Source organism: Rhinoderma darwinii, chromosome 5, assembly GCF_050947455.1.
Source record: "Rhinoderma darwinii isolate aRhiDar2 chromosome 5, aRhiDar2.hap1, whole genome shotgun sequence".
Lineage (NCBI taxonomy): Eukaryota > Metazoa > Chordata > Amphibia > Anura > Rhinodermatidae > Rhinoderma > Rhinoderma darwinii.
This window is the reverse complement of record NC_134691.1, coordinates 254,521,016-254,537,525: the sequence shown is the minus strand read 5'-3', so window position 1 is coordinate 254,537,525 and position 16,510 is coordinate 254,521,016. Positions and strand designations below refer to the sequence as shown.

The 16,510-nt window shown below is 44.8% G+C and overlaps 1 protein-coding gene across 1 annotated transcript in view; it reads right to left on the bottom strand.

Moving 5' to 3' along the window:
* The window catches only part of STK17A (serine/threonine kinase 17a), a 41,938-nt gene extending 40,901 nt beyond the window's left edge, over positions 1 to 1,037 (bottom strand). The window contains exons 1-2 of the mRNA XM_075827054.1: positions 963 to 1,037; positions 514 to 719 (exon numbers count right to left, since the gene is read on the bottom strand). Of these exons, the coding sequence (XP_075683169.1) occupies positions 514 to 701 (188 nt within the window). The 5' untranslated portion in view covers positions 702 to 719; positions 963 to 1,037. The remainder of the gene's footprint in view (positions 1 to 513; positions 720 to 962) is intronic.
* Between the last annotated feature and the right edge of the window lie 15,473 nt (positions 1,038 to 16,510).

Genomic DNA, 16,510 nt, shown 5'->3' with positions numbered 1-16,510 from the left:
ATTTAACAAGGGTCATAATTATCAAAATAAATAAATGTAAAAAAAAAAAAAAACAAACACACACAGGGACCAGGAGCTTGTATCCTCACCAATGCCCTTATCAAAAAGAGATCCTGCCCCCGGGCACAACGCTGGATATAATCATGGCTGCAGTGGAGGGGATGTTTATCTCCCAGACAGGCCAAGACACATGGGCACATACACCGACAAGAACCTGGCATGGGGAACCCAGATAATACTTTCCCAAACAATCGACATCAAGCCATCAGGTCCAGGGAATAATGCCCACCAAGGAATGCCCACCATCAGCACAACCTTTGGACAATGGTCTCATTGGCACTTCCTTATGCCAATGGCTGTAAAAGATATATTTTAACCCTTCAATCAGGGCAAAACTTTAAAGCGCTCACAAGTGGAGACAAAGCAAACAGAAGTGCCCAATAACCGTGCAGTGTGTAGATACACACCGCAACACAATGAAACTCATATGTGAGCCGTGGTCATGCCCCTTACCTGCCCAGCTCATGCCCTGGGGATATGATGTAGCGACTGGTAAAGGGCTGGTTTTGGATGGGCGTACAGGGGTCTCCAAGAAGCCCCGGCCTTTCAGGACCTTTCTTCTCCTCCTGCTGCTGTCGTCGCCCAGTTCTCGGTGTCCTGCAGCAACTCTCCATCATCCCATAACTTTCCACCGGGATCATCCTGGATACAATCCCAACCTGTAGTACAAGGAGACAGTCAGTCTATAGGGAAGCAAATGGCAGCCCCCAATATGAACTACAAGCGAAAGATAACGAGCCATCCATCAATAATAATCCAAGGCAGAGCAGTCCGGTCTACCCCCCTCCCCCATAAAGCGTTTAGGGTGAAAGGCTCTCCATAGGGCACCGTAGTGGCACAGTCATACAACGATACCGCAGCTCCCTCTCCCACACAGAAAGTATTCACCGTGATAAACATACCAGTTTCTCCTCAGCCGCCTTCGGTGCCGGAGCTCCGCTGGTTATAGTCGTGCCGTACAGAAATCCCTGAAGCGGCAGCGGCAGCGGCAGCGGCGGACAAACACCACTCACAAACACACACACACACACTACCCAGATCAACGACTGACTGAGCGACGGCGGCCGAACTTCCCAGTCCGGGTGTTTAAAAGGGCCACGCCCTCGAGGCAGGAAAAGGGGAGAAGGCGTGGCCTAGATGTCAATCAAACAAAAAGGTGATTCCCACGGAGTGCGCAGTCGTGTCACCTGAAGTCAAGGTTTGTCCTATAGAGGGCGCTGAGGCATCTACGCGCCCGTGGTCTCTATAGATAGAATGAGACACAGCAGACGAGGTCTTATGTTGGAATATTGTACTATATGAGACGCCTTCAAACAGGCCTGGTCAGGATGTCCCCTTTCCTTTGCATAAAGGGCATTATGATTTGTATATAGCAAGGACAGAGGAGCAGTTGTTTGGGACTGTCCATAGACAGGACTTGATCCTAGGAAGTTGTTTTTCTGTGTATCTTTTCAGGGAAAGTCACTGCCTGACCAGGAGAGAGCGACAGGTCCAGTATGTATTGCTGTCTCCTGGGCTTCTGTACACCCTCTATACAATGCAAAAAAAATGGGGCACAGGAACCTATGACAGGCCCCATTTAGTGTTTTGAGGTCATTAGTACTACAGACAGCTTGTCCAATACCAGCTGTGACCGGCCTCTGTATATAGACACCTTCATAGTGTTTATAATGGCGCTGCTTATTTTCTTTTTATATTAACCGTATATTCAGCAGAAGTTTCTAAATCAAAAGGAGAGGATCATTTGCATTACAGCCTCCAGTATTTTAAGGCCCAATGCACACGAACGTATTTTTGCGGCCACAATTCACCCGCAAATCTGCAGGTGAATTGCGGCCCCATTCATTTCAATTTCAGGAGTCTGGACCGCAAAAAGAACGGACATGTCTTATTACGGCCATGTTTTGCGGTCCAGGCTCATAGGAAATAATGCACGCGGCCATGTGCACGGCCCGCGACATGCGGGCGGCTCGCGGGTGACACTCTGCTGCCGGCCGAACCGAAAATCACAGCACTGCACATGGCTACGCTCGTGTGCATGAGGCCTAAGCTGGTCACACATGCTACAGTCAGGTTCATCGGACGTGTCAATCCTAGCAGGAGAGCAGTTCGAGCCACTGAAGATTTGGCCAGCAATACTGATAGCCAAATCTGAGCGATCTTTTTCCTCTACTATGGGTGAGTGGCAAGAAACAATAGAATAGCCGTGTGCGGGCTGCAAACAGACATGAATTTGGCTATTACACAAATTTTATGTTTCTCTTTATTGCACGAACCGTATTCTAGCAGGTAGATCTTGGGTGGGAATGCTGGGTGTTGACTATAAGGCTGGGTTCACACAGAGTTTCTTGATGAGTTTCTTGACGTGGAAATTGTGTCGCAAAACTCGCCAAAAACCAAACGGAATTTTGAGGCAGATTTTCTGCCTGCAAAAAACTCGGTGTGAACCTAGGGTATGTTCACAACCAGTGGTTTCAGGCGTATTTTGGGGTGTTTACGCCTCAAAAAACGCCTGAAAAAACGGAAGCTGAACGCCTACAAACATCTGCCCATTGAAATCAATGGGAAAAGAGCATTTAGTTCTTTTTACACCGCTGTTTTAAAACACGGAGCGTAAAAAGACGCTCTGTAAAAAGAAGTAGCATGTCACTTGAGGCGTTTTTTGGAGCTGATTTTCCATTGAACACTATGAAAAACACCTCAAAAGAAGCTCAAAATTAAAAGAATCAACATTTTCAGCTTCAAAAACGCCTGAAAATCAGGAACTGTTTTCCCTTCAAAACAGCTCCGTATTTTCCACACGTTTTTGGTTAAGCGTCCGAACATACCCTAAGGGTATGTTCACACGCACTGTTTTCAGATGTAATGCAAGCGTTTTACGCCTCGAATTACGCCTGAAAAACGGCTCCATTATGCCTACAAACATCTGCCCATTGCTTTCAATGGGTTTTACGATGTTCTGTTCCCACAAGGTTTAACTTTACGCGTCGCTGTCAAAAGACAGCGCTTAAAAAGACGCCCGCGTCAAAAAAGTGCATGCCACTTCTTGGGACGTTTTTGGAGCAGTTTCTCATTGAAAAACAGCTCCAATAACGTCCGTAAAATACGCTGCGAAAAACGCGAGTTGTTAAAAAACGTCTGGAAATCATGCGCTGTTTTCAGGCGAAAACGGCTCCGTAATTTCAGACGTGTTTTGCTACTGCGTGTGAACATACCCTAAGACGTAGCACTAGTTGAAGACTGTCCAAATACTATAAACTGAGTTCTTATATCATCTAGATTCCTAAAATTTCTGTAATCTTCATCTTTAAAAAAGTCCTCACTTGTGGACTTAGGCAGTCATACACCTTAGATGTCCTTTAAACAAGGCGTCTGATTCCATCAGGGAATGGCGTACGTTTTTTATCAAGAAGGTGGAAGATGTCTGGTTAGGCAGAGCTTGCATGTTTATCTTCGCAGGGACGGGAAAAAAGGATCTGCTAGAAATATCTGACATTGCTTCTCTCTCAAAGGAACAAAGGATTGAGAGGGACCAAATCCAACCTGTCCGAATCTTCTTTCCCCAACAGTAGATGTCAGGGAACCATGAGATAGTTTACAACATTTTCTGGATCCACCAACAAACACCTCATGTCTATGGCCGGTTTAAAGTGTCACTGTCATTTTACTCAAATTAATCGTCAGCAGACCGTTGATAAGCCCCATATCCTCGGCTCTTGTTCGTTTTTCTCAGTTCCACTGGGAGAGCTAAATAAGATCCTTAGCCAGTATATTGACCACCGCCTAACAAAACTTCTAACTTATCACTATGACTTGGCAGAAGTTGTGTATGATGACCGCAATCCCTTAACCCTTTCCACTATAGAATATATATGTACAATGTAAGCAGGCGTCTGTTTCCGCAGTTTGACATAGATGTACATGTACGCAGATGCCTGTAAATTTTACATGCACATGGATTATTGTACGGTCAAAGATAGATAGATAGATAATATTTATAGATAGATAGGTGACAGTACATCATAATAATAAACAAAATTCGTAAAAGTCCTCTATTAGGACTAAAGAAAAAAATTAGAATTCAAGTTAGATAGATGCAATTGAAAAGAAAACAATAAACATAATTTTTAAATTATATATTTTTCTTAAATAAAAATGTAAAAACAGTAAAAAAAAAACAACACATTTTATGCATGTCCACACTTGCAACGTCACGTACAATAAAGTTATTACGTCTATTAAGGTAAACCGTGTGCTGGGTAAAAAGTAAATGGCGGAGTTGTATTTTTTTTAATGCATTCCGCCATGATAAAAATTCACAAAACGGAAAATGCAAGGAAGCAAAAGTAAAAAATAATTCCCTTTGGCTTGGTCTTTATCACCAGACACCCAAAGTTACTAATCTTAGAGGAAATAACAAAAGTGGATTTTTTTTTCCAGCTAACGACTATTCTTTCACATTGCATAAATATGAATACTTGAGCAAGATCCTTTGTCACATGTCTAACCACCATTGGAATTGGATTCTAAGTAGTACTATAATGTACGCAGTCAAGTCACATTATTATGACCACCTCCTAGTTTCGACGTCTGCAGCGCGCAGCCCATGAAGGAAGTGATGTGTCGTGGGCTGGCTTGGTGGGTATATAAGGTGTGCGATAGGCTGTCTGAACACAAATCACTCGTTGTTGCCATGGGTAAAAGTGGCGATTTATCAGAGTTGCAAAAAGGGATGATTATTGGCTTTCGGGCCAAGGGTGGCAGAATTTCTTAGGCCTCATGCACACGACCGTAGCCGTGTGCACGGCCGTGATTTTCGGGTCGGCCGGCTGCGGACTGTCAGCGGACTGTCAGCCGCAGGCCGCCCGCACATGCACATGGCCGCGGCCATTGTTTTCAATGAGCCCGGACCGCAGAACCGGGCCGTAATAAGACATGCCCGTTCCTTCTGCGGTCCGGGCTCCCGGGCCGTGCACGGACCGCAAAAACTACGGTCGTGTGCACGGCCCCATAGAAAAGAATGGGGCCGCAATTCTCCCGTGGATTTTCGGGGGAATTGCGGCCGCAAAAACACGGTCGTGTGCATGAGGCCTTAAACAGCGCAGTTTGTGAACTGTTCGCGTGCTGCTGTGGTGAAAGTGTATCATGAGTGGACAAATGGCGTCATTGGGTATAACCGTCGTGGAAACTGCGAAGCGCCATGTGCCATTGATGGGAGAGGTGAATGTCGCCTATGAAGGTGCGCGAGGGCCGAATGACACGCTACAGTGGAGCAGCTCACCGGGAAAAATCAACCAGAGGATTGATAAACATGTGTCTAAAATGCCCCAGAGGAAGCCGAAGGGCGAAACCCAGGGTCAGGCGAGTTTGATTAGATTATATTTTCTGTAAGTATGGAATAAATCTTGCGTATTGCAAAAAAAAAGCAGAGGGTGTTGCATTATTTCTCATTTTCTTTATTGGAGTCATAGGATTTATCCTGCCTGGAGCTTGAACATCGGTATACGGTGCAGAGGTCTGTGGTACTACAAGGACCAGAACAACTGCATACACCTTCTCTGGATTGTGTATTGCTTGTGGACTGAGCAGAAACGTCTATAAGACTATAGGTTGGGCTGTGTTTCTCGGTGCTGTTTGAGCAGCGAAAAACTTTATATACATGTGTCTAAAACAACAGTTCAGCGAACCCTACTGCGTATGGGGCTCCGAAACATGGTCACTTCTATGTTGACAAAGGTGCATCAGAAAAAACGGCTTCAATTTGCACGGCAGTATCGTAATTGGACCACCGATGATTGGCAAAGGGTTGCCTTCTCCGTAGAGTCACGTTTTCTGCTTCAGGGAACGTATGGACGTTGGCGCGTCAGACAAGAAACATCAGAGAACAAACATCCTGCAGCCATTGCTCGAACAAGCTGGTGGCAGCAGCAGCAGCGTTATGGTTTGGGGAATTTTTTCATGGTATTCTCTGGGTCCACTCATCCATGTGGAAGACACTCTGAACCGATTTGGGTATGAATCCATAGTTGCAGATCACGTCCACCCATACATGCCGTTTGTCTTCCCTGGGGCAGACGTGATCTTCCAGCAAGACAATGTGACGTGTCACACGGCTAGAAATGTCCGACAGAGGTTGGAAGATCATGACCAAGACTTCCAAGTACTTTCCTGGCCCCCTAATTTGCCAGATTTCAACCTAATTAAGCATCTGTGGGACCACGTCAACCCTCTTGTTTAATCTATGGATCCTCCCCCAATCAGCCTCTAGCAAATGTGGGATGTACTGCAGTCAACATGGCCCCAGATACCTGATACAACCTACCAGCACCTTATTGATTCACTCCCAGCCCATCTAGCTGCTGTCCGTGCTGCACACGACGGTTACTCCGGATATTAGGTGGTGGTCATAATAATGTGACTCGACTGTGTATTATGTAAGTCAATGGGGTCCATCAGCAGCCATTTGTATCGTAAGATGGATCTGGCAATGCATTGTGGTTTCGATTTATAAATGAAAAACCATGACACAAGTGTGAACAGAGCTTTACTATTTATTCTAGTTACATATCATCCATCATATTATTAGATGATACAAGCTAGCTGTACATAACGCTAAAGTGGAAATTATCGGCTTTACGCTTGGTGAGAAAAGTGGGCAGGAGGGGCGGGGCCAGCAAGTTAACATATTAAGCATTTCTAAAGACTGAAAATTGCGCAAATTGTAGCGCAAATCTAGGCCTGCTCATAACAGGCATAGATTTTTTTTTTCCTGTATTTAGAAATGCATGTCCCTCTTAATAAATTTTGGTTCATTTCACTTCAATGTAATACAGTTTAAGACTTGCATATGAAAGGTCTTAGTTACGTAAGTCTTAAAATTTCCTCTAAATGTTTTGTATGTTCCAAATGTTTCCTAATGTGTACCTTCTTCTACTGCTCCCAACTAATAACTACTTGTAGAAATCGGTTATTAAGCTTCAGCATATATTATAAACCCATGTCTCTCCAAGTAGAGAGAAATACCACCGCAAGTGGCTGCTCTCATTAGGAAAAATCCACAATATGCACAAGGAGTCATTTATCCTGGTGCCACTAGTTTTTTAGAAAGAACTAGTGACTTACAAATCAGAACAGGACCTCAGCCTGGAAATTTTAGACCTCAGACTTGACTAGCTGCCTGGATCTACATTCAAGCTGATTCCAAGCGAATGAACAGTTTCATGATACAAACGTCTACCAAAGCCATAGTGCAGAAGCCTGTTTCTACTACCAGACCAATTACCCATGTAGTGCATATATGAAGAAATTGTAAAATACTGTACAAAGCATTGTGCTCTATAGAAGCTATCTGTTATGGAATCTCTGGTTGAGCAATTCCCAGGATATAAGTTTATGGAGTTGCTATCTGAGCGATTCTCCAAAGGCTGCTGGAGACTAACGGGACTGAGCATGCAAAAAATTCTGCAACCCCAAATCTGTCACAACTCTGGTCAACAGAGTCTAAGGCTACTCTATGGTTTTCGCCAGAGCCCACCACAAGGTAGAATGGTTTTTGCTGCATAGAACCCAGGTTGTTTTAAAAGAGTTCAGTGTTGGATAAGAGGTGAAATGCAGGCAAACCTGAACAGGATAACCAGACAGCCAGAGGGTAAACAGAAAGTCCAAATCACAAAGCTGATGTAAGGAATAGCAGAGGTCAGTACCAGCCGAGAGCAGAAAGTCCAAATCTGTAAGCAAGGGGTAATCCAGAGACAAGCTAAGGTCCAGTTCCAAGAAGTAAAAATAGCCAAAGGTACAGGGTATAGTCAGTAGCTTGATCAAACACATGGAAACCAGGGAATTCGCAAGCAAAGAACACAGAAGCAACTAGGCTTAAGTACTCCACCCTTACACCTGACAGGAAGAAAGACAGGGAAAAGGGATAGGCTGAACTACTAAAACCAGAACCGCCCAGAAGCTAGACTAGTACTCATAGTAATCTTAACCCCTTAACGCACCATGACGTAACTGTACGTCATGGTGAGCAGTAAGTTCGCGCACCTTGACGTACAGTTACGTCAGTGCTTTGACAGTTAACCGCCGCGCGGCGCTACACCGCAGCGGCGGTTAACTGTGCAGGGTGTCAGCCCTGCTCTCCCCGTTGCCGATCAGCGGCCTGTCGCCGCTGATATCGGCAGTTAACCCCTTAATTGCGGCGCTCGATTTTGAACGCCACAATTAAGGTCTTTAGCGCCGATCGGCAGCCCCCATGTGAAATCACGGGGGCTGGCGATGGTACCCATGGCAACCGGACGCCAGACAATGGCTTCCGGGTTGCCATGTACAGAAGCCTATGAGGACCACCCCGAGGGTGGTCGTCGTAGGCTTCCTGTCAGTGTGACTGTCACGTCACAATGACAGTTGAAATGCATTACACTACGTGTGTAGTGTAATGTATTCCAGCAGCGATCAGAGCTGCAAGTCTAAGTGTCCCCTAGTGGGAGAAGTAAAGAAAGTAAAAAAAAAGAATAAAAATGTTTTAAAAAAAGTGTAAAAATAAAAGTTATAAGTGACATAAACATGAACTGCTTTTTTTCCTATAATAAGTCTTTCATTATAGGAAAAAAAATGAACACGTAAAAAAAAAGTACACACATTTGGTATCACCGCGTTCGTAACGACCCCAACTATAAAACTATAATATTATTTTTCCCGCACAGTGAACGCCGCAAAAAAAATAAACTAAAAACAATGCCAGAATCACTATTTTTTGGTCACCACCCCTCACAAAATATGTAATAAAAAGTGATCAAAAAGTCGCATGTACGCCAAAATAGTACCGATACAAACTACAACCCGTCCCGCAAAAAACAAGCCCTTACACAGCTTTTTTGACTGAAAAATAAAAAAGTTATGGCTCTCAGAATACGGTGACACAGAAAATACATTATTTTCTAAATAAGTTATTTTATTGCTCAAACGCTGCAAAACATAAAAAAACGTATATACAAATGGTATCGCCGTAATCGTACCGACCCGCAGAATAAAGTATAATAGTCATTTATAGCCCAGGGTAAAGGGCGTCAAAAATAAATAAAAATCATTGTCAGAATTGATGGTTTTTGGTCACCTGGCTTGCCGAAAAATTGAATAAAAAGTGATCAACAAAATCGCATGTACCCCAAAATGGTACCAATGAAAATTACAGATTGTCCCGCAACAAATAAGCCCTCACACGGCTCCAGTGGTGAAAAAATAAAAAAAGTTCCGGCTCCCAGATTATGGCGATGCAAAATGTGCAGAGTGTTCCAAAAGTGGATAAGATCGGGCACCATTTATCAGTGCGACACCGGCCACATATCTGTGGATTATTATTTATTTACCCCATTATTATACCCTCTTATTATGCCCCTGATGTACTCTGCCCAGCCTACATGTGCCCCAACATTATAAACTGAAATACCAGCAAAACGCCAGAGCTACTACCAAGCAAAATATGCGCTCCAAAAGCCAAATGGCGTCCCTCCCTTCTGAGCCCTACAGCGTGCCCAAACAGCCGTTTATGTCCACCGATATGGCATCGTACCAAAAAATGGTACCAATAAAAACGACAGCTCGTCCCGCAAAAAATAAGCCCCCACACCGCTCTATTGACAGAAAAATAAAAAAGGTAGTGGCTCTTGGAAAGCGGGGAGGAAAAACGAAAAAGCAAAACATGAATCAGTTCGTAAAGGGTTAATTACTTTCTAATGAAAAAACATTTATGACCACATGTGTGGTATTGCCGTACTCGGGAGAAATTGATTTACAAACGTTGGGGTGCATTTTCTCGTTTATCCTTTGTGAAATTGAAAAAATTCAACATTTTAGTGGAAATAATGTTGATATTAATTTTAACGGCCTAATTCTAATAAATTCTGCAAAAGACGTGTGGGGCCTAAATGCTCACTATACCCCTAGATAGATTCCTTAAGTGGTGTAGTTTCCCAAATGGGGTTACTTTTGGGGGGCTTCCACTGTTTCGGTCTCTCAGGGGCTTTGCAAATTCGCCATGACACCCAAAAACATTCCAGCTAAATTTGAGCTCCAAAAGCCAAATAGCGCTCCTTCCCTTCTAAGCCCCGGTGTGGGTCCAAACAGTAGTTTATTACCACATATGGGGTATTTACGTAATCAGGAGAAATTGTTTTACAAATGTTGGGGCGCTTTTTCTCCTTTATTCCTTGCAAAAATTAAAAATGGCTACCTTTTTTCACAAAAAAAGTAGATTTTCATCTTCACATACTAATTCAAATAAATTTAGCAAAAAAACTGTGGGTTCAAAATGCTAACTATACCCATAGATAAATTCCTTGAGGGGTATAGTTTCCAAAATGGGGTCACTTTTGGGGTGTTTCCACTGTTTTGGCAGCACAAGGCCTCCTCACACCTGACATGGTACCTAAAATATATTATAATAAAATAGAGGCCCAAAATCCACTAGGTGCTCCTTTGCTTCTGAGGCCTGTGTTTCAGTCCATGACCGCGCTAGGGCCACATGTGGGGTATTTCTAAAAACTGCAGAATCTGGGCAATAAATATTGAGTTGCAGTTCTTGGGTAAAACCTTCTGTGGTACAGAAAAAATTAATTACAAATGAATTTTTTAAGAAAAAAAATGAAATTTGTAAATTTCACCTCTACTTTGCTTTAATTCCTGTGAAACGCCTAAAGGGATAAAATACTTTGTGAATGCTGTTTTGAATACTTTGATGGGTGCAGTTTTCAAAATGGGGTGATTTATGGTGACTTTCTAATATATAAGGCCCTCAAAGCCATTTCAGAACTGAACTGGTCCCTGAAAAAATAGCCTTTTGAAATTTTCTTGAAAATATGAGAAATTGCTGCTAAAGTTCTAAGCGTTGTAACGTCCTAGAAAAATAAAAGAATGTTCAAAAAACGACGCAAACATAAAGTAGACATATGGGAAATATAAACTAGTATGTATTTTGTGTGGTATTACTATCTGTTTTACAAGTAAATACATTAAAATTTAGAAAAATGCTAATTTTTGCTAATTTTCTCTAAATCTTGGCGTTTCTTACAAATAAATATTGAATTTAATGACAAAATTTTTTCAGTATCATAAAGTACAACATGTCACGAGAAAACAATCCCAGAATCGCTTAGATAGGTAAAAGCATTCTGGAGTTATTACCACATAAAGTGACACATGTCAGATTTGCAAAAATGGGGCTGGTCCTGAAGGCCAAAACAGGCTTAGACACTAAGGGGTTAAAGCGACGGATGTTTCCTAACACTATCATGCAATTTCATATTTATTTACTGGTTTACTTCTATATTTCTGCTCTGCTAAATATAATTATCTGGGATTTTTTTCTGTTTAGGACAATAGGGTATATGACTCTACACTTATAGTACCCATTGAGATCTGCTCTGATCTCCTGGACCCTAGTTCACATATTATTTTATACAGTTCACTTCAATCAGATTTATTTGAAAAATGGCTGTCAAAAATAATGTTTTGGGAAGAGTTTCTCCCAGCACACCCAAGCTTTTTGAGATCTAAAGGAGAAATGAAGATATGCCTGATTAAAGACCTAGGCACTAGGTCGAAACATGTTGCATTGTGTCTCTCACACATGCATGTCATTTTAAACAAATAAAAAATAATAATAATTTATGCCGAAAACTGAACCGGTATCCACTCCAAAGGCCTGCAGACTGTAAAATAACCGAGTCAATGTACTCAACACGTTACAAAATTGAGTTGTGCCGACTATCCTGCACAACTGCAGGTGAGTGTATATAGAATCTTTCGTCTGTACTGTAATGACGGGGTAGGGAGACAGACAGGTGAGCCCTAATCTACCCGCCACTCAGTCCCTGCCTACTTGCAACGGCCCGTCCTAGGCGACGGCGTACAACTGGGCGACGGTCCCTACGCTGAATAAGTGCACGACAGACAAACAGACAAGGGTACACAGAAGCTAAGGGAAATGGGGCAGTTGCCCACGGCAACACAGTGAGCAACAAGAGTAGTGAACGAGCCGAGTCAAACCAGGAGTGCACGAGGTACAAATCGCAGAGCAGGAGCGTGGTCAGTAAAGCCAGGGTCAAAAATGAAGCAAGGTCAATAATCATAGCAGGCGCAGCAGAGCCAGGAAAAAGAAAAGAATAGCAGGCAAAGGAGGAGCAGGAACTGTAGATATAAATAGACAGAGGGCGGGAGCTAGCTCCGTCTGGCCAGGCTGTGATAGGCTCTCCCACTCCTCAGCCTCCCAGCCTGACTGGTAGACGATCGTGTCACTCTCTCAGACTTAGGAGCAGGTGCAGACTGATTACCCACGGGCGTCGACACAGAAGCTGTGTCTGGCAGATCCTTTACAGTACCCCCCCCTTTTAAGAGGGGCCACTGGACCCTTTCTAGGTGGACCTGGCTTATTGGGGAAGCAAAGATGGAACCTCCTGAGCAATACCCCAGCGTGAACATCCCGGGCGGGTACCCAAGTCCTCTCCTCAGGCCCGTATCCTCTCCAATGGACCAGGTACTGGAGGGAGCCTTGGACCATCCTGCTATGCACAATCTTGGCCACCTCGAATTCTACCCCTTCAGGGGTGAGAACAGTGACCGGAGGTTTCCTCGAGGGAGCCAAGGACGGGGAGCAGCGTTTAAGGAGGGAGGCATGAAACACGTCGTGTACTCGAAAAGACGGGGCTAACTCCAGTCGGAAGGAGACAGGGTTAAGGACTTCAATGACCTTGTACGGCCCTATATATCGGGGAGCAAATTTTTGGGACGGGACTTTAAGGCGCAAATTTTTAGAAGATAGCCACACCAGATCCCCGACCACAAACAAGGGGTTAGCAGAACGTCTTCTATCTGCCTGAGTCTTTTGTATGATCTGGGACGCCTCTGGGCTCTTCTGAACCTGGGCCCAGACTGTTGACAGTTCCTGATGAACGACATCTACCTCGGGATGGTTGGAACTACCAGGTGAAACGGAGGAGAACCGTGGATTAAACCCAAAAATTACAGAAAAAGGGGGAGACCCCTGACGAGTTACTGACCTGGTTATTAAGGGAAAATTTGGCGAGGGGAATGAAGGAGACCCAATCATATTAACAGTCAGAGATAAAACACCTTAAATATTGTTCTAGAGACTGATTAGTCCTCTCAGTTTGGCCATTAGTTTCAGGATGGAAGGCCGAGGAGAAGGACAGATCAATCTCCAACTTTTTACAGAAGGCTCTCCAAAACAATGAAACAAATTGTACCCCTCTCTCAGAAACAATATTGACAGGAACCCCATGGAGACGCAGGATGTGTTTGACAAACAAGGTAGCTAACGTCTTAGCATTGGGTAGTTTCTTGAGGGGCACAAAGTGGCACATCTTACTGAAACGGTCTACTACAACCCACACCACCGACTTGCCTTGAGATGGAGGCAAATCGGTGATAAAATCCATGGAGATATGGGTCCAAGGTCTCTGGGGAATGGGCAAAGAACATAGTAAGCCTGCTGGTCGGGACCTGGGAGTCTTGGACCTAGCACAAATTTCACAAGCGGCGACGTAGGCCTTAACGTCTTTAAGCAACCCAGACCACCAATAGTTTCTGGCAATGAGATGCTTGGTACCCAGGATGCCTGGATGGCCAGATAGTGCAGAGTCGTGATTTTCCCTGAGTACCCTTAGCCGGAATTGCAGGGGAACAAACAGCTTGTTCTCGGGAAGGTTCCCGGGAGCTGAACCTTGATAAGCCGCAATTTCGGAGACTAAGTCAGAATCAACAGAGGAAATGATTATACCTGGAGGCAAAACACATGCAAGATCTTCCTCCGAAGGAGGACTGGCCATGAAGCTACCCGACAGTGCATCAGCCTTAATATTTTTAGTACCAGCCCTATGGGTGACCAAAAAGTTGAATCTAGTAAAAAATAACGCCCATCGAGCTTGTCTCGGGTTTAGCCTCCGGGCAGATTCTAAGAAAACCAGATTTTTGTGGTCGGTAAGGACCGTTACCTGGTGGCTAGACCCCTCCAGGAAGTAACGCCACTCTGCAAATGCCCATTTAATGGCTAAGAGTTTGCGGTTGCCAATATCATAGTTACTCTCAGTGGGCGAGAACTTCCTGGAGAAGTAGGCACAGGGACGGAGATGGGTGAGGGACGTGGTACCCTGGGACAAGACAGCATCCACTCCCACCTCGGAAGCGTCAACTTCCACGATGAATGGCTCCATTTGGTTAGGCTGAATTAGCACAGGGGCCGAGATAAAGCACTTCTTAAGGACCTCAAAAGCCTGGACCGCCTCTGGAGGCCAGTGGAGGAGGTCAGCACCTTTGCGAGAAAGATCCGTAAGAGGCTTAGCGATGACCGAGAAGTTAGCAATAAATCTCCTGTAATGATTAGCAAACCCCAGGAAGCACTGTAACGCCTTCAGGGAGGCAGGTTGGACCCATTCAGCCACAGCCTGAACCTTGGCAGGGTCCATGCGGAATTCATGAGGAGTGAGGATTTGACCCAAAAATGGTATCTCCTGCACCCCAAACACATATTTTTCGGTTTTAGCAAACAGTTTGTTTTCCCGAAGGGCCTGGAGCACCTTCCTGACATTCTCAATGTGGGAGGACCAGTCCTTGGAAAACACAAGTATGTCATCAAGGTACACTACAAGAAATACCCCCAGGTAGTCTCGTAAAATCTCATTTATGAAATTCTGGAAGACCGCGGGAGCATTACACAACCCAAAGGGCATGACGAGGTATTCGAAATGACCTTCGGGCGTGTTAAACGCAGTCTTCCACTCATCCCCCTCTTTGATGCGGTTAAGGTTATAAGCCCCCCGTAGATCAAACTTAGAGAACCATTGAGCCCCCTGAACCTGATTGAAGAGATCAGGAATCAAAGGAAGGGGATACTGGTTCCTTACAGTGACCTTATTCAAGTTTCGGTAGTCAATGCACGGCCTAAGACCACCATCCTTCTTCCCTACGAAGAAGAAGCCAGCACCTACCGGAGAAGTAGAGGGGCGAATGTAACCCTTGGCCAGGCATTCCTGGATATACTCTCTCATGGCTTCACGTTCGGGACAAGAGAGATTAAATATCCTACCCTTAGGGAGCTTAGCTCCTGGTACCAAATCGATTGTGCAATCGAATTCTCTATGAGGAGGTAACACTTCGGAGGCCTTTTTAGAAAAAACATCAGTGAAGTCCTGAATAAACTCAGGTAGAGTGTTCACCTCCTCAGGGAGAGAGATAAAATTAACAGAAAAACATGACGTCATGCATTCATTACCCCATTTGGTAAGATCCCCAGTATTCCAGTTAAACGTGGGATTATGCATCTGCAACCAGGGAAGGCCTAAAACCAAATCGGACGATAATCCCTGCATCACCAGTACAGAGCACTGCTCCAAATGCATGGAGCCAACAAGGAGTTCAAAAACAGGGGTATGCTGTGTAAAATAACCATTAGCAAGAGGAGTGGAGTCGATACACACTACCGGGACAGGTTTAGGCAAGTCAATCAATGGCATAGCTAGAGACATATCAAATTCCACAGACATAATATTAGCAGAAGACCCTGAATCCACGAAGGCACTGCCAGTGGCAGACCTACCCTCAAAAGAGACCTGAAAGGGAAGCAAGATCTTATTAGGTTTCATATATACGGGAAATACCTGTGCGCCCAAATGACCTCCCCGATCGTCACTTAGGCGCGGAAGTTCTTCCGGCTGCTTATTCTTACGCCTAGGACAGTTGTTCACTTGATGCTTGTCATCCCCACAGTAGAAGCAGAGACCATTCTTCCTGCGGAACTCTCTACGTTGTTGGGGAGAGACGGAGGCCCCGAGTTTCATAGGTTCATCCGAGTTTTCCGTGGAAGAATGAAGCAACTGAACCTCGGGAGCCATCATGGGGGGGTCAGAGGGGAAGGCACAAAAACGTTCCAGTCGTCGTTCCCTGAGACGTCGGTCAAGACGTACCGCTAAAGCCATAACCTGATCTAGGGAGTCAGAAGAGGGATAGCTAACTAACAGGTCTTTCAGGGCGTTCGACAGATCCAATCAAAACTGGCACCTCAAGGCAGGGTCATTCCACTGAGAAGCTACACACCACTTCCTAAAGTCAGAACAGTACTCCTCAACGGGTCTCTTACCCTGACGTAAGGTCACCAGCTGACTCTCGGCAAAGGCAGTCTTGTCAGTCTCGTTTTTTTCCGAGAGCGGAAAAAAAAAAGATCAACAGAGGAAAGTTCAGGGGCGTCAGGAGCCAAGGAGAAGGCCCATTCTTGGGGCCCTTCCTGGAGCCGGGACATAATTATACCCACTCGCTGGCTCTCAGAACCTGAGGAGTGGGGCTTTAAACGGAAATAGAGCCTACAACTCTCCCGAAAGGAGAAAAAAGTCTTCCGGTCCCCTGAGAACCGGTCAGGCAACTTGAGGTGGGGTTCAAGAGGTGAGGT